A 20,395-nucleotide genomic window follows, 5' to 3' on the forward strand; every position below is an offset into this window, starting at 1 on the left:
TGCTGCATGCAACACACTCCACCCAGTTTCCTGAGGGAAAGAGGGAGGACTCCAGTGTAGGGAGCGTTCCACAGGGAATTTCCCCGCCCCCACCCAACTACTAAAGGCAAATAAGCACACCAAGGCGTATCCATGTGGCAGACATAAGAGCCTAGGTGGATGGTGTGTAACAGCAGTCTACACAGGAACTGCTGTTATGCCTCCCCGAAAGAGACACAACACATATGCAGGAGGTAGAAATTCTTGATGAAGGGCTTATGCCCGAAATGTCAATTCTCTTGCTCCTCAGATGCTGCCTGACCTGTGATTTTCCAGGTGGCTCAGGTTGTGGGGCGCAGGCTCCTGAGGGACATTTAGGACTTTGCGGCCAAAGTGAAATTCTGTCTGAGCAGGGTACATAGATTCAGCTGCACACCTGAGTATCCTACAACTCGTGCACGAAGACATGTCTGTGCTTTGGCATTTTCAGGTGAGAAATGACATCAGTTTCCAGCTGGATGTCCCTCCCCATCCTGCTTGCCAATTCCTGCACCTACATCCAACCTAGGCCTCCTCTACCAGCAATTTCCTGACTCTGGTCACCCCCGCTGATATGGCCGTCCCTGCCACCAGCCACTCAAAGTCATGATGGTAAAGATGTGGGTTTGTGAGGTATGGCTCCCTGATGACAGCTGCTACTCCTGATGGTGGGAAGGCCCAGGGCGAGTTGACTATGTTCCTGATATTGATCAGACCCTAGTGAAAGACTGGCAGAATTCTGAGGGCAACTTGCAGACCCTCTTGGTCAATAAACAGGAGTGCGTGATGTAATTGAGGTCACGCACCTGGTGGAAAAATACACCGCCACGCGCACCATCTGGGAGGAGGCTCGAGATAAAGATATCTTTACAAGGTCTGAAGGTGGGAAGTCACCACCTGGGTGCAAAGGCACGCCAGCGATTGACCACCTTCCTCAATGGGGAGTCACAGACCGCTGCCATGACCCAGTGTACCTTTTTGTCCCAGAAGGAATGAAACAAAATTTTCTGGCCTTTTGTGACAAAACCAGGAAGAAGGGTCAAAGGGCCAGCCGGTACAATGGCATGGAGGCCACCAGTTGGGTTTAAACCAGACAGGAGCAGTCCTATCCAGCAGCTTAAGCGAGTCAAGATTTTGGCCTCCAGCTGCTGCCAATTTGCCGGCCAGGACTCTTCGACTAGACTAAGATAGACCCCCAGAGAGAGGAAATGGGTGACACTCCAGCTGAACCGTTGTAACTCCTCTGTTAAGGAATCCACCTGCTGCAGACTGACCAGATATTCAGAACATTTGGCCCAGTTAATCCTGATGGAGGACGTGTCTGACTACAACACCTGGCATTCATACATCCTCCTGAGGTCAACTGGGTCATGAGGAACATGTCGTCGGCATAGGCAGAAAGAACCACCTCAGTGCCCAGCCTGCACAAAAGCAACGGTGATAACCTCCTCCGCAAGAGGCATTGGAAAGACTATACACCCATGGAATAAAGCTGGCTGAGCAAGCTACGACCCTGATGCATTCCCCTACCAAATGATGGAACGCTGTCAAGGACCGGTTAACTTCAATCACATACTCTGGGAAGGTGTACTGACATCAGATCTAGGCAATGAACTGGGTCCCAAGCCCAAATGCTCGCAGAGTCCTGAGTAGGTACTTGTGATCAACGCTGTTGAATGCCTTCCCCTGATTGACAGGAAGGTATTCTATAGACCAGTCCTGTGGGAAAAATGGATCAGGTCACTGACCAGATGGACATTGTCATGGATCATCCGGCCCAGCACGGTGTATGATTGATCATGGTGGATCATATGGTCTAGCCTGGATCCCAGACGAGCTGACAACACCTTGCTGAAAAGTTTGTGATCCGTGCTGAGAAAGACAAGATACCAGTTCTTAAGTAAACAAGGCAGCAGGACAATGAACACCTTGCACCAAGAAAAGGGCACTGTTCAGCCACAAAACATTCCTTCAGGTCCCATGCACAGTCGCACCCCACCCTAGGACTTCCCTGAATGCCATGAAGAACTCCATGCCAGCCCATCCAGCCGAGGGATTTGCCCCTTGAGAGCCGGATGAGGGCACCAGTCAGCTCCTCAAAGGTGATTGGAGCATTGAACATCTCCCAGGCTGACCTGTGGCAGCTTCTCTCATAAAACTCTTGAGATTCCTTGCTGGACAGGTACAGAGAGAACAATGCCATATAATCATATTTGATCTAGGCTCTGATGCCCTCTGAATTAGAGTTGAGGGACCCATTGTTGGCCAGCAGCACAAGGAGCTTCTAATGAAGTGCCTTTTTTTCCAGTGAATAGTAGAAGGAGAAGTCACAGTCCAAGTCCTCAAGGAGCCAGATCTGTGACCCCATGTTTGCACCCTGGAATCCAACTGCAGGTATCGGAGCTCACCATTCCTCACTTCATACACGCCCCTTCAAGACTGGCTTCACATCTGACTGAGACATGATTCAAAGTCAAAGACCTCCTTCTCTAACTCCTTGATCCTACATTTCAGCCTGTTTGTTGACCCTCTCACGTACTCCTGACAGAAGATGTGGATGTGAGCCTTGCCCAAATGAGCCTTTGTGGATAGAGCACCAGTCCAACAAGCAAACCTCCACTGTTACCTTCTACTTCTTACCATCAAGCCAACTTTATATCCAATTTACCAGCTCGTCCTGGATTCCATGCGATCTAACCTTCCAGTGTAGCATACCCTGTCGAACGTTATCAAAGGCCTTACTGAAATCCATAAAGACGACATCTATCACACATGTTCTTATGTGTCGCCTACATGTAGATGCTTAATGAGGGACCCCAGGTTCATAGTTCTGTCCCTGCATGTTCTTCCAACTTGCTGCTATGTGTGGTTCTGCCAGGACCAAGGAGCAACAACATTGCTCAAGAAATCATCAGAATGCACAACCTTTTCAGCATGTCAGTGTGAACATAAATCGTCATTACACAAGGAAATTGTTACCACTGCTTGCATTTCAAATGTTCTCTTATTGTTATTCTTTTCAAGACTGGACCCTTGGTATCTGAGGTCTCTAGACTGTGTAGATGATCAGATTCCCTACAGTATGGAAACAGGGCCTTCAGCCCAACAAATCCACACCGACCCTCTGAAGAGTACCCATACCCTATATTTACCCCTGACACTATGGCTAATTTAGCATGGCCAATTCACCTGACCTGCACATCTTTGGAATGTGGGAGAAAACCGAAGCAACCGGAGGAAGCCCACACTGACATGGGGAGAATGTGCAAACTCTACATAGACAGTTACCCGAAGTGGGAATCGAACCCGGTTCTGTGGTGCTGTGAGGCAGCAGTGCTAACCACTGAGCCACCGTACCACCCCAAAGATGCTTAAAGTTATCTCTTTAATGCCTCATGAAACAATTTGATCACTAGTACTTATTTGTATTGTATTCCAGATCCGCTCAGGTTCATGCATTTGGGCTACTGTTCCAATACATGAAATATCACAACAGAATTTGGGGTTTTGTTAGGACTTCTGAGTACATGTAATCTGATTTGCAAGATCCTCCTTTTGAACAAAGAAAGAAAATTACTTTTTGAGTTGACTTGCACATACCACTTTGGCAATATTGCAGCTAAATATTAGAACTTTGCAGCAACAGACTATATCAAAAGCACTAATTTTAGATGTTATTCTCCATGTGTTACTGCCTCTATTATCTCTCTGCAGTGGTGTGATGCTCGAGGAGAAAGTGAGGTCTGCAGATGCTGGAGATCAGAACTGAAAATGTGTTACTGGAAAAGCGCAGCAGGTCAGGCAGCATCCAAGGAGCAGGAGAATCGATGTTTCCTGAAGAAGGACTTATGCCCGAAATGTCGATTCTCCTGCTCTTTGGATGCTGCCTGACCTGCTGCGCTTTTCCAGCAACACATTTTCAATGGTGTGATGCTGCCTTTTTGTACTTTCTTGGTTCCCTTCTGTGTCTATTCATTACTGCTTGTTTAGGCACCCTTTCCCTTTACAATAGATAATTACGCAGACAGGAATCTGATCATAGAATCCCTACAGTGTGGAAGCAAGTCATTTGGCTCATCAAGTTCACACCAACCCTCTGAAGTGCATCCCACCCACACTTCTACCCTATCCTTGCATTTCCCATCGCTAATTCACCTAGTGTGCGCATCCCTGGACACTCTGGGCAATTTAGCATGGCCAATCTTCCGAGCCTGCACATCTTTGGACAGTGGGAGGAAACCCATGCAGATATGGGGAAAATTTGCAAACTCCACACAGTCAGTCACCCTAGGCTAGAATCAAACCTGAGTCCCTGGTGCTGAGAGGCCTCATTGCAACTACTTGCACTTTTGTTGGATTGCAACTACTTGCACTTTTTTACAGATGCCTGCCTTGTTCTACTGTGAGTACATTACATTTAAACACCTCTCCTTTGACACAGCTCCTGTCTCATGCTTGTTAATTTACATGCCCACATTGTGGGCAAAGTCCTCTCAGTTTGGCAGATGACTTACTCAGTACCACTAAAGCACCAAGACACCTCTTGGGAGGAAGGCCAGCTGAAATCTTCTTCCCATCGAGCACTAAGAGGGCAATGGCTCATCTTGCCTAGAATCACATTCTTGAAAGGGTTGAAATCCCTACTGCCAGGTACTGTCAACCAATCAAAACCAGCAGCTGTGGTGTTTGGTAGTTTCCAGAAGGCCACAGCTGCTGCTGAGAATGAAAACCCAGACCAAGCTAAGCGATCTTTGGGACTTGCGGATGATTTTAAGGGTGCATTTGCAAGCAGTGAAGGCCAAGGGTGTCAGAAGCAAAGCCAATAGGGGGCTCTCAGTATCCAATTACCTGTTCTATGTATACCCTCCATTATTTTTGTTTGAAGCCGTGTTACATTACAAGCTATGCAGTCTTGTTTCCCAAGGAGGGATGCTTGTAGCAGGTCTGCTTTTAGTTGGTTTACTCTGAGCAGTGACACTTAATGACTTCAGTAGGCAGTGGACAGGAAGGTCATTTATGGAACTTACTACCCAAAACTTAATTCCCATGAAGGTGAGAAGGGATTAGGAACTTGGTGTGCCTCCTCTCAGGCTTTTTAAATGTCTTTTCCATTTCTTTGCCTCTCCAAGAACCGGGCAAGTTGACCCGTGAAGCTATGGTGGATATAAAAGTGAATTATGTCTATCAGCTTTACAGAATTTTCATGTAAACCTGTGCTTTCACATACATTGGGGACTCTTCTAAGGTCTTTATACATCTTTAGGCATTGTGTGGCGGTAAATGGAGATGAGGTTAGCATTGATTGTCTCACCCACCTCTTTCCTTAGAACTGTCACTTAACTGAGTAGTCGCAACGTTTTTTCGTGTCAAGGCAGACTTCAATGAGACAAAGAGTTTCATGGTATACCCACTTTCTTCAGCTGAATTAATTAGTCATGTATGTCATATTTACTTGCACTTGCTATGGGTCTGGCTTTACTTGAGGGGTTTGCAACATAGTACACACAACAAGCTAAAGAAGAATCAAAAGCAGTAATGTTTCAAATCCATCTTTGACTGTGAGCACAGGCATATTTTCAAAATCTTGTCAACTCAACTATTTCTAACTATGCATGAGCAATGGACCTGAATAAAATGCAAAGAGTCAATTGCAATTTCCTAGTTGGTGGGAAACAAAGCCTGCCGGTATGCATGGTGCACACACATGATGTGGGGAGGGCTGCCTGCAAATGTTACTCCACTGCTTTTGTGTATTTTTTAGAGAGGCTAAGAATTGAATCACTGGCATAACAAAAAACAATGAAAAAATATTCACTTTAAAATCCATGGTAATGTGGAAACATGTACAGACAGGCAGTCAGTTTACCGGCTGTTTCAGTTGTGCATCTCTTTCATGTGCAGTTTCTTTTCATACTGGAAAAACACGATCAATGTACATGCTCATACTGAACGTTTGGTTCTGTGCATGCACAAGCCTAATGTTAGCAGATACTGGAGGAGATTGGCAACACAGATGAGACCTTGATGCTGAGTGAAGCAGCATTGCTTCCTGAAACTTTTGAGGTGCACCTCTCATCTTGTTGTGGCTCACCAATATACCACGGCACACAGGTTGAAAACTACTGCCCTATTTTCTAACAGATGGACTATATATTCTTATTCTATCAAGCAAAAATAGAAATTACTGGAAAACCTCAGAAGGTGGCATGGTGGCACAGTGGTTAGTACTGCTGCCTCACAGCGCCAGAGACTCGGGTTCAATTCCCAACTCAGGTGACTGACTGTGTGGAGTTTGCACAATGTCCCCGTGTCTGCCTGGGTTTCCTCTGGGTGCTCCGGTTTCCTCCCACAGTCCAAAGGTGTGCAGGTCAGGTGAATTGGCCATGCTAAATTGCCCCTAGTGTTAGGTAAAGGGGTAAATGTAGAGGAATGGGTTGGACTTCGGCGGGTCAGTGTGGACTTGTTGGGCCGAAGGGCCTATTTTCACACTGTAAGTCTAAGTAAGTAAGTAAATTAATTGAAAATTTGAAGAAGGGTTAACTCTGATTTCTCTCCACAAATGCTGCCAGACCTGCTGAGATTTTGCAGCAATTTCTGATTTTTCTTTCTAGAGTTTTCAGCATTTGGAGTTCTTTTGGTTATTTTATTTATTCTTACTCCCATGAGTAGAAACTCTACCCATGCATAAGGAAAGTTGCCTCTTGACTGAGCATCTTGAAACCTCCTTCAATCATTGACTGACTAGGATTTTACTTCCTACAGATTGGTTCTAACATGTCACAGATCAAATGGCCCCTTTGTAGTTATGTACACCGTAGTTTAGATTACTTAGTGTGGAAACAGGCCCTTCGGCCCAACAAGTCCACACCGACCCGCCGAAGCGCAACTCACCCATACCCCTACATATACCCCTTACCTAACACTACGGGCAATTTAGCATGGTCAATTCACCTGAATTGCACATCTTTGGAATGTGGGAGGAAACCGGAGCACCCGGAGGAAACCCACGCAGACACGGGGAGAACGTGCAAACTCCACACAGTCAGTCGCCTGAGTTGGGAATTGAACCCGGGTCTCCAGGCGCTGTGAGGCAGCAGTGCTAACCACTGTGCCACCGTGCCACCCACAGTGTTTCCCTTCATCTTAGCTGTGTCCCCTTTGGTAGCAGTACTGCTCCAAACCTAGCCTATTTGTTTAGTTTCCTCTGAGTTAAAAGCAGCAGCTTTACAGCAGATGTGGATGAACAGTAATCCCAACCCCATCCTGTGACATTTCCAGTAGGTTAGTGATATGCGATCCAATGTTTGTTGACAAAATATGTGCAGATTATTGAAACTGAGATGTTACTTTTTCTCTATAGAATGTCCAGTTATCACTATTGACTGAAAGAGGGATGGGAGAAGCTGTGCAAGAGTTTGTTGACAAAGAAGAAAAAGATGCTATTGATGAGCTGGTAAAATTTCAGTTGGAAAAGACACAACGGTTTTTGAAGGATCGGCACATTGATGCGACTGAAGACAAGATTGATGAAGAGGTAAATTACCTGAATATTTTCTAACACATATCTATATCATGAAATACTGGCTTTCAACAAAATATTGCTTTGTTATGGAAAACAACTGTAATTTGGGAAAATATTCCAAGGGTCTTCACAGATGAGCAATCAAAATAAATAAATGCTGAATCATCAGGTGGAAAGCTAAAACCGTTACTCACCATCTGTGTTGAAGTCTGTAACCGTTGTGCAAGAATAGTAACTGAGGAAAGCAGGATCCCATGGCACTGCAACTAGCCAGATTAGAACAAAGCTGGGGACAGAGATATCAAGGTGTGAATGAGGGAAAATTAATCTTGTTGAACAGTCAGTCTTATTATCAGATGATGGCACGCAAGAAATGTAAGTCTATCATTGCTGTTATTCTCTATATTAGTCCTTAGACAATGGAGTGAAAAGGATGAGTGGACTTCCTGGTCCGAGTTACTACCTGGTAACTTTGAGAAAGTAAATTTATATAAATATTGCTCGAAAACAGAATAAGGATCAATTGCAAAATCCAAATCCAAATCCAAATCTAAAAATTTCCTTAATGCCAACTTCATAAGAATGACTGATGACAATGGTTCTGTATCAAATCCTTGAAAAGCCAGTTGAGTGGACCCATAGAAAAGGGTGCTGTGCCATTTTCCGCTGGCTGCCTGCGAGCCACCCTAAACCTGATACTGTGAATGATAGGAGAGGGGTCAGATAGGTCAGGTTGTTTACATGTGGCCCAGTTGAAGTCCTTGTCTATTCACCCTATCCATGCCCCTCATGATTTTATAAACCTATAAAAGGTCACCCCTCACTCTCTGATGCTCCATGGAAAACAGACCAAATCTATTCAGCCTCTCTCTCGAGCTCCCTAGAGCTCAAATCCTTCAACCCTGGCAACATCCTTGTAAATCTTTTCTGAAACATTTCAAGTTTCACAATTGATAGGAAGGAGGCCAGAATTGAATGTAATATTCCAAAAGTGGCCTAACAGCCGCAACATGAGCTCCCAATACTCAATGCTGTGACCAATAAAGGAAAGCATACCAAACACCTTTTTAGATTAGATTAGGTTACTTACAGTGTAGAAACAGGCCTTTCGGCCCAACAAGTCCACACCGACCCGCCGAAGAGCAACCCAACCAGACCCCATTCCCCTACATTTACCCCTGCCCCTAACACTACGGGCAATTTAGCATGGCCAATTCACCTAACCTGCACACTTTTGGACTGTGGGAGGAAATCGGAGCACCCGAAGGAAACCTAGTATGGCCAGTTCACCTGACCTGCACATCTTTGGATTGTGCGAGGAAACCAGAGCACCCGGAGGAAACCCACGCAGACACAGGGAGAACGTGCAAACTCCACACAGAGAGTCGCCCGAGACGAATTGAACCTGGGTCCCTGACGCTGTGGTGTCGCAGTGCTAATCCTGAGCCTGCACTTGTGGTGTGGGATCATACCAATTCAAATGTAATTCCTGGTTTTGCTGAGTTGATTGTTGCCCCTTTGGTTAAGAAGAGAAAATAGAAATTCTCCTTACCACTGATGTTCTGGAAAGGTGTGCATCAAGTGACAACAAATACAAATCTAGTTGTGATCGTACAGCATATTGTTCATGTTCTCACGTGAATATATGCAGTTGGGGAGGATGTCAATCAATGATCAATTCAAATACAACCATACCCCAGTATGTATCATAGAATTAATGTTGCAGCACAGAAAGAGGCTATTCACCTCGTTTTTGCGCTGGCTCATTAAATAAAATCATTACTTAGCGCCAATCTTCTGCTTTCTTCCTATATCTGCATTATTTTTATACATAACATAAGAACTAAATCAGCAGTAGGCCATCTGGCCTACTGAGCCTGCTTTGCCATTTAATAAGATCATGGCTGATCTTTTCGTGGACTCAGCTCCACTCACTCGTGCATTCACCATATCCATTAATTCCTTTATTGTTCAAAAGTTTATGTATCTTAACTTGAAAATGTTTACTGAAGTAGAGTCAACTACTTCACTGGGCAAGGAATTCCAGATTTACAACCCTCTGGATGAAGATGTTCCTTCTCAATTCAGTCCTAAATCTGCTCCCTCTAATCTTGATACCATGCCCTCTTGTCCTAGTTTCACCTGCCAGTGGAAACATTCTCTCGACTTCTACCTTATCTTTTCCCTTCATAATTTTATATATTTCTATAGAATTCTGATTCCCCCCTCATTCTTCTGAATTCCAATGAATATAATCCCAGTCTACTCAGTCTCTCCTCATAAGCCTTCAATTCTGGAATCAACTTAGTGAACCTTGTAAGGATAACATGAAACAGGATGATATGCTCAAACAGGTTGATGTTAAGAAGGAGGGTGTGCTGAAAAGTTTGAAAAACATAAGGATAGTTAAGTCCCTTGAGCAAGAAGTTTGTGTAAGACCACTTTTAGATTGTACTCTATGAACATATTTTTCCCCATAGCCTCTACGCTTTAGTTCAGAGAGCTCATTTTGTCAAAATCTATGTGATTTTGTATTAAAGTGAATTTTGTGCAACAGAACAATTGAGAGGATTATTAGAAATATAAAAACTTCATAAGTCACATACTTAAAATATTCTGTTTAACTATCTGAACAATAATTGGTTCCTTCATCAGTACAGAATGTATCATTTTGTCTGGTTATTGGGTTGATGCTGTGGTTTCTGTTTATTATTTAGGTATTTCATAAATTAACTCATCTTTAACTTTTAGGTTCGCCATTTTCGTGAAACCCGGAGAAAAAACACAGCTGAAGAAGATGAAGAAGTTCAAGAGGCAAGTTGTTTTCTATATAGTGATTCAGTATTAATTTTCAAGTCTTTAATTAAATATCACAGCTGTACTCTGCCTTTTACACACTGCATCTGGACTTGGACTGTGCAAACTTTGCAACTAAAATATTTCCAGATTTTAGAATGATGTACTGTTGCTGCCCTGTATACACATGGGTACAGATTTGACTTCTCCAAACCCATAAAGATTCTCCAGTAATTAAATATAGATGTCATACTGAGTACTCTGTAATCCATGAATATTTTCAGGCAAATAAGAGCATGTTGTCCTTACATGTCTGCTTAGCTTTATAACACAATTGCTGAATTCAAAAGGAATGGTATTCTAATGTCTGCATGTTTTGTAATTTTATCAGGATGGTTAATTCAGCATCTCCCTGGTATTTTGCTCAAATGTCCATTCATGATGTGTGAACATGAGTACTGAACATTAGAGAACAATTCACTCAGTTGTGTCAGAGCTGAACCTGATTGTGTATCCACTTGAATTGTATACAATTCAGTTGACGTCACAGAATAATGATCAGGATAATGAATGTTGGCTGGTGTTCTTATTGATTAAATCTCAATCCTTCAATTTCTGCTTAACTTAATGAGTAAATTCATCATTAACCAGGAACTAAAAGCTGTAATCTGTTGATTTTTGTCAAATAGTATTAAGCCCCAAATTGCTCTTGCTCCCAAATCACTGGAGTAAGCCCAACAATGTGAACTGCATTTCTGTAAATTGGGGTAATCTAGAGGAAGGGCTGCAGATGCATATGGACATCACTACGTGCAAAGTTCCTCCAAGTCACACACTTTCCTAACTTTGAAATATGTCATCATTATTATCACTCATTCAGTCACTGAATTAGATTCTGTTTTTATTAAATTCTAGAGAATGTGTTATTCAGCCTATTAAGACAACGAGTTCTATAAATTAGGTATTTAAAGTAGCAATGCTGTTGGTATTAGAAATTGATTTAAATTAATTTGTACCAAAACCTTCAGCTATTGTTTCATGAGGAGCAAGATAATGCAAACCAGACTGGGGTGAACATGGCAAATTGGCCTGCAATATAAAAGGAATGAATAATGCATATTTTCAAACATTTTGGTTTTTTGTATTTTCTCCCTTATTTATTGCCCATCGTAATTACCCATGAGAAGATCACGTGAACTGCTGCAGCAGTTATTCTGTAGATAAATTTCAGTGTTTTTCAAGAAGGGATTCCAGGATTCTAACCCAGTGACTGAATGAATGACAATAGTAACAATACATTTCAAATTTGGTAAAGTGTGTGACTTGGAGGAAATTTGCAGGCAGTGGTATCAATACGCACCTGCTGCCCTTCTTCTAGATGTGTGCACCTTGTTATCAAAGTAATCTTGATAAGTTGCATAAATATTAATAACACAAGTGTCAAGATATTAACTTCAGAACTTTAATGCGTATCTTCTAACGGTAATCCCAGTTCTGCTTCACAGGAGTTAAATTGGCTGACTTTCTCTCCAATTTCTCTTCAAATTGATCCCCATAATATTTTAATACATGCAAAGAGATAGCATCACTAAGTATATATCAGCCAAGCCCATAATCTGGATATTGGCACCAGGTAACTGTCAAATTAATATGGATAATACTTGCTTAATGTTATTACAATAAACCTTTTTCTAATGGACAGTTGTCTTTTCTCTCTCCATTAATTAAAAGGCAATGAGTAGAGCCAGAGCTCACAGAACTGAAGGAAAAGATACCTCTTCATTAATTAGTGATGATGACATGGTCGTTTCTGAAGAAAAAGCTGCAGATTCTGATGAAAGTAGCGTGCCCATAGCTAACAGAGGGAGAGGCAGAGGTCGTGGAAGGGCCAGCAGTAGAGGCCAAAGTTCTTCCACAGCAAGAGGAGGATCCAGAAGAGGAAGCAGTAAGAATTGTTTATATTATACAAACATACTTCACAATTTGGGAGATCATGCCTCACAAATTTGTTCGAGTTCTTTGATGAAGTGACCAGGAATGTTGATGAGGGCAGGGCGGTAGACATAGTCTATGTGGATTTCAGAAATGCCTTTGAGAAGGTTCTACATGGTAGGCTGCTCTGGAAGATTAATTTACATGGAATCCAGGGCAAGCTGGCAAACTGCATTCAAATTTGGCTTAATGGTTGGAAGCAAAGGGTTATAGTGGAAGGATGTTTGTTGGACAGGAGGCCTCTGACTAGTGGGGTTCCTCAGTTGTCGGTGCTGGGCCCATTACTGTTTGTTATCTATATCAATGATTTGGATGAAAATGTACAAGCCATGGTTAGTAAATTTGCAGTTGACAATAAATAGGCAGTATTGTGGATAGTGAGGAAGGTTAGCAGAAATTACAGCAGGACCTTGATTAGCTGGGTAAGTAGGTCGAGAAATGGCAAATGGAGTTTAATATAGATAAATGTGGGGTCGTACATTTTAGAAAGTCAAATCAAGGTAGAAGTTTCGTGGTGAACGGCAGGGTCGAAAGAATGTAGTGGAACAGAGGGATCTTGGAGTTCACAGTTCTCTTAAAGTGGAGTCACAGGAAGACAGGACAATGAAGAAGGCTTTTGACACACTGGCCTTCATCAGTCAGGGGATTGAGTATAGAAGTTGGGAAGTTATGTTGCAGTTTACAGGACACTGGTCAGGCCGCACTAGGAATATTTCGTTCAGTCATGATCACTTTGTGAAGGATGTTATTAAACTGGAAAGAGTGTAGAAGAAATGTACAAGATATTGCCTCGACTCAATGGTCTGGTTTATAGGGAGTTGTTGCACAAGCTAGGACTTTTTTTTTAGAGCATCAGAGACTAAGGGGGTGGGGGGAGCTTTTTAGAGGTGTTTAAGATCATGAGAAGCATGGATAGGGTGAATGCACTTAGTTTTGGGGAATCGAAGACAACAGAGCATCAGTTTAAGGTAGAAGGGAAAGAATAAAAGGAAACGGGGCAGCTTTTTTTGCACAGAGGCTGGTATGAGTTGCCAACGGAAGTAGTTGGGGCGGGTACATTAACATCATTTAAAAGACATTTGGACAACTATATGGATAGGAAAGGATTAGAAGGATATGGACCAAGTGCAGGGAAATGGCATTAGCGTGGACGGACATTTTGGTCGGTATGCACCGGTTTGGGCCAAAGGGTCTGTCTCCATGCTGTAGGACTCTATGACTCTAAACATAGTTGACAGGCAAGAAAAGCCATTGAGTCCTACAGCATGAAAACAGACCATATGGTCCAACTCGTCCATGCTTACCAAGCTTCACAAACTAAACTAGGTCTATCATGTTGGTTCCATACAATAATGACGGTGCCATTATAGCTAAATATTTATTTTTCCACCTGAATTATTCTCACATTCAACCTTCTGGGAGAGACCAAGAAATTCAAATCAATAAAGAAAAATATTCTTTTGAAAATTCCTCTCTGACGCTTTCAGATGGTTAAAACCAGTCTGTGAGATCATGTGGACCTTTGGTTAAGTTGAGGACATCCCTAGCATTAGCACCAAGCACACTAGTCAGCAGTGTGTTCCACAGGACACAATTCTGTAGCATAAAGAATTACTTATTATCGAGTCTGTCACGCAACACATGAATATTTTAACCTCATGTTTGTAGTCATCCACAAATCTGTTAGTATTCTGGAATCAGTCGTGACAATATCCAGCTGTTAACTTAACTACTAAACCCCAAGGCTGGTCACCTCCTAAAAATAAATGCTGTGAAACAATTGGACCTTTTTAAGGAGTAAATGCTCTTTAAATCAAGAATCCTTCCTTTAGCTCTTTGTTTGGACCTGAGGCAACTATGTCAGCTTTCATTTGGGGAAATGAAAGTATTTGATAGATGGACTGATCAACAGTTAAAGAAGCATTGTTTGGTTCTTTTTGTAAAACTACTAGCTTTCAACACAGCATAGTTACATTAGTCATGAACCTTGAGTGTTCTCAGCATGGTAACATCCGCAACACTGCCACTCTGTTTCTTTCAACCTTGCTTTTTGCAAATAATGCTTGCGTTCATTTTTACTGGGCCACATTAACTTGCAGTTATCTGTGGCTGTTTGTTATTGCCTGGCAATTACAAAGGGTGAGAGAAGTAGGTTGGCACTTTTATTTTTCTCACCTTTGGAGTGTAAGCAGAGGTGTTTTAATTGTTTCAATCATTTGAGATAGGCTACAATGTGATTAGACTATAATATGTAGGTGCAGAATTAGACCATTCAGCCCATCAATTCTGCACTGCCATTTGATCATGGCTGATATAATTCTCAACATCATTCTCCTGCCCTCTCCCTGTAACCCTTGATCCTCTTACTATATCAATGATTTGGATGAAAATGTACAAGCCATGGTTAGTAAGTTTGCAGATGACAATAAATAGGCAGTATGGTGGATAGTGAGGAAGGTTAGCAGAAATTGCAGCAGGACCTTGATTAGCTGGGTAAGTGGGTCGAGAAATAGCAAATGGAGTTTAATATAGATAAATGTGGGGTCGTACATTTTAGAAAGTCAAATCAAGGTAGAAGTTTCGTGGTGAACGGCAGGGTCGAAAGAATGTAGTGGAACAGAGAGATCTTGGAGTTCACAGTTCTCTTAAAGTGGAGTCACAGGAAGACAGGACAATGAAGAAGGCTTTTGACACACTGGCCTTCATCAGTCAGGGGATTGAGTATAGAAGTTGGGAAGTTATGTTGCAGTTTACAGGACACTGGTCAGGCCGCACTAGGAGAGAGAGAGATAGACCCAGAGTCAAACCTATCCATCTCTGTCTTAAATACATTCAACACTAAGTTATAGTCCAAGAGGTTTATTTGGAAACACTAGCTTTCAAGGTGCTGCCTCTTCATCAGGTGGTTATGCAACAAATACCTGATGAATAGGCAGTGCCTCAAAAGTTAGTGCATTTACCTGTTGGACGATAACCTGCCGTTGTGTGATTTTTTAACTTTGTCCACCCCAATTCAACACTGGCACCTCCAAATCTTAAATACACACAATGACTTGGCCTGCACAGCCCTCCATGTCAATGACTAACTGTAGTAATTGGAACCAGGTAGACTTTGTTGACTATGAGCTTTTGATTGGAGTTGTTAACCTGGGCCAATCAGGAAAGAACTGGCTGACTGACACAACCAGGAGATTTAGAATCTCTTCAATTTAGGGTTTGGAGATGCTGGTGTTGGACTGGAGTGTACAAAGTTAAAAATCACACAACACCAGGTTATAGTCCAACAGGTTTAATTGGAAGCACACTAGCTTTCAGAGTGTCACTCCTTCATCAGGTGGTAGTGGAGGGCTCAATCCTAACACACAGATTTTATAGCAAAAATTTACTGAAATTATACATTGAAAAATTGATTGTCTGTTAAGCCTTTCATCTGTTAGAATACCGTGATAGTTTCACTTCTTTCATGTTAAATCACAAAACTTTTTTTAAAAAGTTGCATTTTCAGGTTAGCTGTTTACAATGGTGATAGCTAGACAATATGTTGAAGGTGTTAGCCCCCTGTGTTCTCTGTCTATGCCACGATGTTTAGATTGATTCTAATCTAAAAAGTGAGAGAATGGAGTTTTACATAAATTCATGCAGTTTTTGAGCAAAGGACAATGTAACCCTGCAAGTACAGATTCACCCCACAAAATATATGTGTGCATTTGGGTCTTTGTCTGTGTGAGTGTTTCTGTCTGGGTTAGGGGTTGTGAGTGTGAGAAAATGTATGTAGTGAGTGCAGTGTCTTCTGTCTGTGAGGGGGTGCATGTGTGAGTGTAGGAGTGTGTGTGTCCGTAAGGGGGTTTGTGGTGTGTATATGTGAGTCTGTGTATGTATAGGAGTGAGTGTGTGTGTGTGTGTATATATAGGAGTATCTCGGTGTGTGTATAGTGCAATGGTGGTCACCTGTGATGTGACATGAACCCAAGGTCCCGGTTGAGGTCCTCCCTTTGGGTACCGAAGTTAGCTATCAGCCTCTGCTCGGCCTCTTTTCACTGCTGCCTGTACCGAAGTCCGCCTCGGAGGATGGTCACCCGAAGGTCTGAGTTTAAATGTCCTGGACCACTGAAGTGTTCCCCAACTGGGAGGGAACACTCCTGTCTATTGATTGTTGTGCGGTGCCCATTCATCCGTTGTCGTAGCCTTTGCTCGGTTTCCCCAATGTACCATGTCTCCGGGCAAGGAAGTTGATGGGGGGGGGGGCGGCGGTTGTACTGTTAGTGCGCAGGGTGGCTGGGGGCTAGGCAGCTGACAGCATGCCCACTGGAAAGCTGATTGGGGAGGGTCAGCCCGTACATGGGCTGGCTGGAGGCCGGAGGGTCCTTCCACAGTCTGGAGGAAAGTGGGCCAGGAGGAGCCTGTCAGTATGTGGGTTGGTTGGGGCCAGGTAACTGATAGCATCCTCGCAGGAAAGCAGATATAGGACAGGCTAGTCAGTACATAGGGAGGCTGAGCCAGACAGTCCATAGGAAGGCTGACTGGGGAAGGACCAGTCAGTACTCAGGGTGGCTGGGAGACAGACAACCAATGGCTGGTCAGTAGGAATGCTCGCCAGGAGAAAAGGTCAGTCAGTATGCGGGACGGTCAGGTGTTGAAAGGCTAACAGGCCAAATGTAGGAAAGCAGGTCAGGTGTGGTTGGTTAGTACGTTGGGTGACCAGGAGCCAGTGGCCAATGACAGTGTTGGAGGACAGTGGGCTGGGGAGGGTCAGTCAGTACACAGAGTGGCTGGAGGTCAAAAGGCCAACAAACAGCTCATTAGAAAGCAGCCTGGCGTAGTCCCCCAGTACAAAGGTGACTGGGAGCTGGGTGGTCATTAACCAGCCTGGAAGAAAGTAGGTAAAAACAATGACTGCAGATGCTGGAAACCAGATTCTGAATCAGTGGTGCTGGAAGAACACAGCAGTTCAGAGTACAATGGGTGAGTGGGGGAGGGGATGAAGGTGATAGGTCAGGGACGAGAGAGTAGAGTGGATAGGTGGAAAAGGAGCTAGGCAGGTTGGACAAGTCCGGACAAGTCAGGGGGACAGTGTGAGCTGGAAGTTTGGAACTAGGGTGAGGTGGGGGAAGGGGAAATGAGGAAACTGTTGAAGTCCACATTGATGCCCTCGGGTTGAAGTGTTCCGAGGCGGAAGATGAGGCGTTCTTCCTCCAGGCATCTGGTGGTGAGGGAGCGGCGGTGAAGGAGGCCCAGGACCTCCATGTCCTCGGCAGAGTGGGAGGGGGAGTTGAAATGTTGGGCCACGGGGCGGTGTGATTGATTGGTGTGGGTGTCCCAGAGATGTTCCCTAAAGCGTTCTGCTAGGAGGCTCCCAGTCTCCCCAATGTAGAGGAGACCGCATTGGGAGCAAAGCATACACCCTGGGCCTCCTTCACCACAGCTCCCTCACCACCAGATGCCTGGAGGAAGAACGCCTCATCTTCCGCCTCGGAACACTTCAACCCGAGGGCATCAATGTGGACTTCAACAGTTTCCTCATTTCCCCTTCCCCCGCCTCACCCTAGTTCCAAACTTCCAGCTCAGCACTGTCCCCCTGACTTGTCCGGACTTGTCCTACCTGCCTAGCTCCTTTTCCACCTACTCACTCCACCTTCTCCTCACTGATCTATCACCGACATCCCCTACCCCACTCACCCATTGTACTCTATGCTACTTTCTTCCTACCCCCACCCTCCTCTAGCTTATCTCTCCACGCTTCAGGCTCACTGCCTTTATTCCTGATGAAGAGTTTTTGCCCGAAACATCGATTTCACTGCACATTGGATGCTGCCTGAACTGCTGTGCTCTTCCAGCACCACTAATGGAAGAAAGTAGGTCTGGGGAGGATCGGTCATAATGCAGGTTGGCCACTGTCCTACAGGAAGACTCCCACAGGATGGGCTGATCAGTATATGTGGGGACTAGTGTCAGGTGTCTTTTCACTAGAACACAGACCCAATATAGCTATTTGTTGTTTGATTGCACTGCCTTGTCTGTGTTTGTTATCTTTATGATTTATTGGAAGTGGAATTTGAGGTTTGACCTTGCTGCCCTTACCCTTGTATATAGTTTCTTTTTGTGAACTGCAGCTTTCTGTTTGTTAGCTGTGTATTTTGTACTGTTTAAATCTCCTGGTTATATTTTATTAGAATCTCCTCAGTTTAGGGGACTGACTGTGTTACTGCTGCTGTTGGTTTTTTTTTGGAGAACCTGATTCTTAACTGGTTGACTCAAAAGCCAGTTTATTAAAAATACAAAATAGGTGAGGTGGGAGGGGTGGGTGGCTTGCTGGGATGCTGGAGGGAATGTATTCTGTGTTCTATTTGATTGGACTGTCTTGCCTGTTTGTTACTGTTTCATTTTTTACTGAAGGTGGTGTTTGTGGTTCGCCCTCCTTTCCCTGTTAACTGATTACACAATGGGGTTTGGTCTTGCTGCCCCTTCCTTGTAATTTGTTTGTGAACTGCTTTTGTTTGTTGTCAACTGTTTTTGTATTTTGTACAGTTTCATGAAAAATGGGATTGGTGTTTGGGTTATGTGGTTTGCTCGGTTGCCAGGGGTCTGTTCTATTGACTTTTATTTGTTTGTCTTGTACGAGTTTGTTACTTTAGGGTGAAGGTTTGCTCGCTGAGCCGTAGGTTTGATATCCAGATGTTTCATTACCTGGCTAGGTAACATCATCAGTGGCGACCTCCAAGTGAAGCGAAGCGGTTGTCTCCTGTTTTCTATTTATATGTTTGTCCTGGATGGGGTTCCTGGGGTTTGTGGTGATGTCATTTCCTGTTTTGTTTTCTGAGGGGTCAAAAGATGACATCTAGATCTATGTTTTTGTTTATGGTGTTGTGGTTGGAATGACAGGCCTCTAGGAATTCTCTGGCATGTCTTTGCTTAGCCTGTCCCAGTCGCAATTGTGGGTTTTTTTTCCCTCCGTGTGTAGGGATAGCGAGTCTTGTCTTTTTGTGGCTAACTGGTGTTCATTTATACTGGTGGCTAACTTTCTTCCTGTTTGCCCTACGTAGTGTTTGTGGCAGTCCTTGCATGGAATTTTGTAGACGACGTTGGTTTTGTCCATGGGTTGTACTGGGTCTTCAAAATTTGGGAGATTTGTAGCTCGGGTGCTCATTGTTGTGGTTCTGTTCGCCGAGCTGGGAGTTTGTGTTGCAAACATTTCGTCCCCTTTCTAGGTGACATCCTCAGTGCTTGGGAGCCTCCTGTGAAGTGCTTCTGCAATGTTTCCTCCAGCATTTATAGTGGCTTGTCTCTGCCGCTCCCGGTTGTCAGTTCTTGCTGTCCACTGCTGTGGCCGGTATATCGGGTCCAGGTCGAAGTGTTTGTTGATAGAACTGGATCTTTTAAGTTTAGTTTTTGTTTGAGAGTGTTGGTGGGTTTGTGTGCTACTAGGATTCCGAGGGGTCTTGGTTTGTTACTCTTTCCTTAATATAAGTTGGGATTTGAGGTGCATCCTCACTTCCCTGTTGTACAGTGGGGTTTGGGGTTTTGCCTTGCTGTCCCTTTATCCTGTAAATAGCCTTTTTTTTTGTGAATACTGCTATTGTTTATTGTTACTGTTTGTGCCATTTCATAAAATAGAAATAAACAGTAGGTTTAGAATCTCCTCAGTTCAGGAGACTAACTCTGAGGTTGTTGGCCACATCAGTGTACAGTGCAGAAGTAAATAAACGGTGACTTGGTGACAGGATACTAGCCTCTGTGCGGTTTATTTTTAGTGGTGTTGAGAAAAAAGAGCACTGAAAATGTCGGGTTGCAAGCATTTCTGACATTGTGCCTTTGTTTAGGAAGCTTGACACAGTTAATCCTGCTGTGGAAGATTGGACCCAGTATTTGAAAAGAATGCAATTTATTTTTCTGGACAAATGACATTGTGGCAGACGAAAAGCAGCAAATAATCCTTCCGACTGCTTGCAGACCTGCAGCACTTTTGGTTATAAAGAGCTTTACTTTCCTAGAGGCACCTGACACTAAAACTGACAGGAATATAATTTTGGGTCAAGTCTGAATGAGATGCACTGAGACCACTAGGTATGT

The 20,395-nt window shown here is 43.7% G+C and overlaps 1 protein-coding gene across 3 annotated transcripts in view; it reads left to right on the forward strand.

Moving 5' to 3' along the window:
* mre11a (MRE11 homolog A, double strand break repair nuclease) overlaps positions 1-20,395 on the forward strand; it is a 119,277-nt gene that overhangs the window by 70,768 nt on the left and 28,114 nt on the right. For all 3 annotated transcript variants that reach the window (XM_060825954.1, XM_060825953.1, XM_060825955.1), the window contains exons 13-15: positions 7,379-7,552; positions 10,292-10,354; positions 12,068-12,281. In XM_060825954.1, coding sequence (XP_060681937.1) covers positions 7,379-7,552; positions 10,292-10,354; positions 12,068-12,281 — 451 coding nt within the window. The remainder of the gene's footprint in view (positions 1-7,378; positions 7,553-10,291; positions 10,355-12,067; positions 12,282-20,395) is intronic.

This window comes from Hemiscyllium ocellatum, chromosome 6, assembly GCF_020745735.1.
Source record: "Hemiscyllium ocellatum isolate sHemOce1 chromosome 6, sHemOce1.pat.X.cur, whole genome shotgun sequence".
Classification (NCBI taxonomy): domain Eukaryota; kingdom Metazoa; phylum Chordata; class Chondrichthyes; order Orectolobiformes; family Hemiscylliidae; genus Hemiscyllium; species Hemiscyllium ocellatum.